Raw genomic sequence first — 4,743 nt, forward strand, 5'->3', positions numbered from 1 at the left:
TTGTAAAGATGGGCCATGGTGGGTCAGGAGGAGGGAAGGAGCAGTAGGTGATAATGGGAAGGGAAGAAGAGGTAAAAATGGGACAGAGAGGGCAGAGTTATACAGTGGAAGAACTCTCAATGCCGCCCCACAGAAAAGCACTGGGGCTTGGCTGAGCCTGGGAGTGGTCCATGGCAGAAGGTCCGTCACCTTGGAAGAGACCGGTAGAGATTCAGGGGCCTGTAGGGGTGGCTGTGGCAGGCCGGGTGGATCCTGCAAGGCTCAGAGGCAAGGTCCTCAGAGCTCCATGCAGAAGGTCAGATTGGTCCCAGCCATCTTCTCCTCATAGTCCTCATCAAAGCGCTCATTCTGCGCCACGGTGAATTGGTTCTTCCAGTCCCCGACAGTCCCTGCAGACAACAGAGACAGGAGTCGCCATGAGAGAGGAAGAGCTTGGATTTTAGACACAGCCAGCATCTGCATCAGGCTTATCACAGCTGCCAAGGCACTGCTCTGGGGAAGCTCAGAGCTCTCAAGGCCTTGCTGAGCACAGCTGTGAGCCAAGCAGGGCAAGGCCCCAAACCTCTATAGACGTTTAAATGCCCTTCTGAAGTGAGTTGGTGGAAGAGCTGAGGATAGAACCCAGGAGTCCGGACTAGATCCCACTCCCCTCCCAGCCCTAGGGATAGAACCCAGGAATCCGGACTCTCAGGCTACCTACCCGGACTACATGTCTCATGATGCACCATGGCCCAGAATCCAATGATGCACTCAAGAAGAGGGGAGGACTGTGATCTATCATGGGAGATGTAGTCCAGCCAGGAAGCCTGACCCATATAGGAGAATGGGAGCATGAGGTACCCAAACCACAACTCCCCTTTTTAAATGCCCTTCTGAAGCTTAACAGCCAACCCAGGTCCAGACAGGAACAGGGTGTGTACAGCCTGTCTCAGAAGTGTGTTACTTTGGGGGGGGGTCACACACCAATCACCAGCAGGGGGCGCCCTGGAGCCCATCCCAGGGGCAGGTCTCAGGACTGTGTTACCTTTGCGCATGAACGGGGAGATGGACTGGTCCATGATGGACAGGGGGACGCCAGAGCGGTTAGCCATGGGATTGTCCTTCATGATGTCGAATGACGTGTGATAGACGATCTTCTCCAGAAGCTCCTGGTCCAGGTTCTTCCCCAGGAACCGGGCCACCTTCTGGATCTCACGCTTCGGGTCCTGTGGGGAAGGCACTGCTCTGAGGAAGCTCACAGCGCTACAACCCCTGCTAGGCAGTGTCAGGGCACTGCTCTGAGGAAGCTCACAGCACTAGAGGCCCTGCCAGTCCATGGCAATACTGTCTGGAAGTTAATTGAGCTTGAATCAGGACACAGCTGTGGGGAAGCTCACAGCCCTGGAATCTAGAGCAGGGCACTGCTTGCAGGGAAGTTCGCAGCACTGTGCTCCCCAGCAGGGCACTGCTGCAGGGAAGCTCACAGCGTTGGAGTCCCATCTCCCGTTCCCTTTAAAGACACAAGCTGGGAAGAGTTCATTTCTCCCCCCCTCTCATGCGGAGTCCCCTATGCTGCCATTTCAAAGCTCCTATGGGGCTTGCACCTCAGCCCGCCTGAATCCCCCCCACAGAGCTGCTCACCTTCTTCATGTCCTCGTAGAAGAGGAAGAGCACGCAGTGCATGTCCTTCGCCTTCCACCAGCCCTTCACATGGTCGTGCCACGGACCCCAGCCCACTGCAGCAGAGAGAGCAGGGAGACAGCACCGTGAGCACAAGTGGGGGTGCGGAGCAGTGGGGGGGTCTCCCCAGCAGGGGTCACTCTCCGAGACCACAGGGGCACTAGGGGGATCTCAGAGCTGAGAGCGCAGGCGTGTGGTCTCCCCAGCAGGGGACAATCTCCCCAGGATTGGGGTCACTGGGGGGGATCCCAGGGCTGAGACCGTGTGGGTGGGGTGTCTCCCCAGCAGGCGGCCCTCTCCTTGGGGGAGGGACTCCAGGGCTTAGGGAACAGGGATGGGGGGTCTCCCCAGCAGCGGGTGCTCTCCCCAGGGTGGGATACTCTAGAGGGGATCCCAGGGCTGAGGGGATGGGGTGACTCCCAGCAGGGGCGCTCACCCCAGGGTGGGATACTCTAGAGGGGATCCCAGGGCTGAGGGGATGGGGTGACTCCCAGCAGGGGCGCTCACCCCAGCACGGACAACAGGAAGAGGAATTTCTGGATGCCAAGCCAAGGAGCTGGGCTGAACTCACCTTTGCCCGCCATGAACATCTCAAAATACTCGTGCCAGGGGCCCGGGTCAGGCACCACCTTGCTCATTCTCTGGAAGTGGTAGTAGGAGACCATGCAGTCCTTGGCATTACGAGCCACGTACAGGAACTGGGTGAATGGGGCAGGAATGACAGAGGGAGAGAGGTTTGCTATGGGTCACTGCTGCAGGACGAGGGGGTCTCTCAGCTCAAGCTTGGGAGCGGGGTTACCTTACACCTCTGTTCCCAGCTGTTGAATACCCACACAGCAGCCCTGCCCAGGGATCACTCACCTAGCTCTGAAATGCAGCCACCTCTAGGGTGGGGCACAGTGGCTTCTATTGCAGGTGTGGCGCTTAGAGGAAGGATTACCTTACACTGCTGTTCCCAGAAGGATGGAGGCAGCAGTTTGACGGGGAGGTGGGTTTTCAGGGTCCGTGGCGGGGGCATGGCTTCGGCCTGTTCCACACCTGCAAGCGGGAGTGAGGTTCAGATGTTGTGCGTGAAGAACCAGCCCCACCCACCCCAGCAGCACCTACCTGAGGGTTGGGGCGGACGAGCCCACTCGATGAAGGGGTGCCGGCGGTGGACAGGGGCGCGCTTGCACTTCTCCAAGTCCCCGTCCTGCTGGATCATGTCTACTATCTCCTGGATCCATGTTGTGCCTTCCCACCGGGAAAGGAGGGGAGGGGAGTGTTTATTCCAGCCAAACCCGCTGTGCCCATATTGTTATGGAGATTGGGTTTACTGGCTGCCTTGAGACACCAAGGCCTAGTGGATAAAACACCAGACTTGGGAGACCTGAGTTCTAGTCCCGGCTCTGACCCTGGCCAGCTGGGGGACCTTGGAGAAGTCACTTTTCCTCTCTGTGCCTCAGTTTCCCCATCTTTAAAGTAGGATACTGATGCCAACCTCCTATGCAAAGTGTTTTGAGATGTGCTGACAGAAAATGCTATATAAGAACTAGGGATATTCCATTCAGACTGAATGACGGAGCAGCTAAATGCTCTTTTGCTTAGTGATAGCCGAAACAAAGGAAAAAGCCACCCTGGGGACAGATAACGAAAGCCACTGCTCAAAGACTAGACTGAATGCAAATACAGGAGGCTGGGGGTCGACTCACTTGATTGCAGTTGTGTGCCTATGGCTACGTCCTCACTACGGGGGGGGTGTGTCGATTTAAGATACTCAAATTCAGCTACGCGAATAGTGTAGCTGAATTCGACGTATCCGAGCCGACTTACCCCGCTGTGAGGACGGCGGCAAATCGACCTCCGCGGCTCCCCCGTCGACGGCGCTTACTCCTACCTGCGCTGGTGGAGTACAAGCGTCGATTCGGGGATCGATTGTCGCGTCCCAACGAGACGGGATAATTCGATCCCCGAGAGATCGATTTCTACCCGCCGATTCAGGCGGGTAGTGAAGACGTAGCCTAAAGAGAAGCCAGCAGCAACGAAGCCCCAGAGACAGCCAAAAAAGCCCTGGTAACATGACCCTGAGACAAAGCTAAGCCAGAGAGAGCTTTTGGGCAGAGGGTTGGTGGAAAAGAGTCTTGGAACTGTAAGCAAAGAACCGGTCCCCTGTGGTTTGATCCCTGCTGTGTTCAGGTCAGAGGACTCTCTATATTCCTTGTGAATAAACAAAATTGCATCAAAGAAATACCAATTCCAATGTTAGTTTCTCCTTCTAACCAAAAGAACCCTAAAAATTCACTATCCCCTCAGGTCAAAAAGGAGTAACAATGTATTATCCATGTATAGGGTGACCACACAGCAAGTGTGAAAAATCGGGACAGGGGGTGGAGGGTTATAGGAGCCTATATAAGAAAAAGACCCAAAAATCGGGACTGTCCCTATAAAATCGGGACATCTGGTCACCCTATCCAGGTATCTTCTCCAAGACATCATCTCCCTCAGCACAGTGGAAGAAGCCCTTTAACGATGCTCCCGGCCACAGGAATGGGCGTACATTGAGTCTCAGTGCTCGTAACTTTCTCTATAGCCTTCCCCTCAGCAAACACCCACCTGCTTTGGGGTAGGTGCAGATGAGCAGATCGTCGGGCCTGGCTTGGAAACTCTGGATCCGCTGCCATTCATTACAGGTGGCCTGGGAGAGCAGAATCCCCTCCACTTCGCCCAGTTCTGGACGTCCCTCTTTTTCCGGCGTGAGCGCTTTAGTCTGTTCTTTGGACATAGTGTATCGCAGACTAGATGATCACCCAGCACTGAAATGCAGCCACCTCTGGGGTGAGGCACAGCAGCTATTAAACACCCACTAGTGTACTGGCTGAGATGCTGAAAAAGTAACAATAGAGTAATTGTCTTCCATTTAAACAGTGCCTAGATACCAACCCTGTAAACCGAGCCGGGGATCAGAGAGATAAGAAGGGTTCTCTCCTTCTCCCATCAGCAGTAACAGGCCTTCAGTCTGAACTGAGTTAAGAAAAAAGAACAACCTGTGTGCGATGCAGGAGTCAGATTCGAGTCTGGCTCAGATCTTGACTCCACCAAGCTAAC

At 55.1% G+C, this 4,743-nt stretch overlaps 1 protein-coding gene across 1 annotated transcript; it reads right to left on the reverse strand.

Moving 5' to 3' along the window:
• Positions 1-276: 276 nt before the first annotated feature.
• Positions 277-4,432, reverse strand: LOC112106336 (sulfotransferase 1C2-like). Its single transcript, XM_024199511.2, has 7 exons — positions 4,252-4,432; positions 2,767-2,892; positions 2,600-2,697; positions 2,231-2,357; positions 1,621-1,715; positions 1,025-1,205; positions 277-389 (listed from the first exon to the last, which is right to left on the reverse strand). Exons 1-7 carry the CDS (start codon positions 4,418-4,420, stop codon positions 277-279), a joined length of 909 nt encoding a protein of 302 aa, XP_024055279.2. The 5' UTR covers positions 4,421-4,432.
• Positions 4,433-4,743: the final 311 nt, after the last annotated feature.

This window comes from Terrapene carolina, unplaced genomic scaffold (genome assembly GCF_002925995.2).
Source record: "Terrapene carolina triunguis isolate 2854851 unplaced genomic scaffold, T_m_triunguis-2.0 Scaffold571, whole genome shotgun sequence".
Lineage (NCBI taxonomy): Eukaryota > Metazoa > Chordata > Testudines > Emydidae > Terrapene > Terrapene triunguis.

Bases quoted from the DNA above. Each gene is read 5' to 3' on its own strand.
- LOC112106336 (XM_024199511.2), bottom strand. From the start codon at position 4,420: ATGTCCAAAGAACAGACTAAAGCGCTCACGCCGGAAAAAGAGGGACGT. The intron at 2,893-4,251 runs GTGGGTGTTTGC...CCCGGTGGGAAG, and splicing joins CTGCACCTACCCCAAAGCAG to GCACAACATGGATCCAGGAG. The intron at 2,698-2,766 runs GTAGGTGCTGCT...TCCCGCTTGCAG, and splicing joins TCGTCCGCCCCAACCCTCAG to GTGTGGAACAGGCCGAAGCC.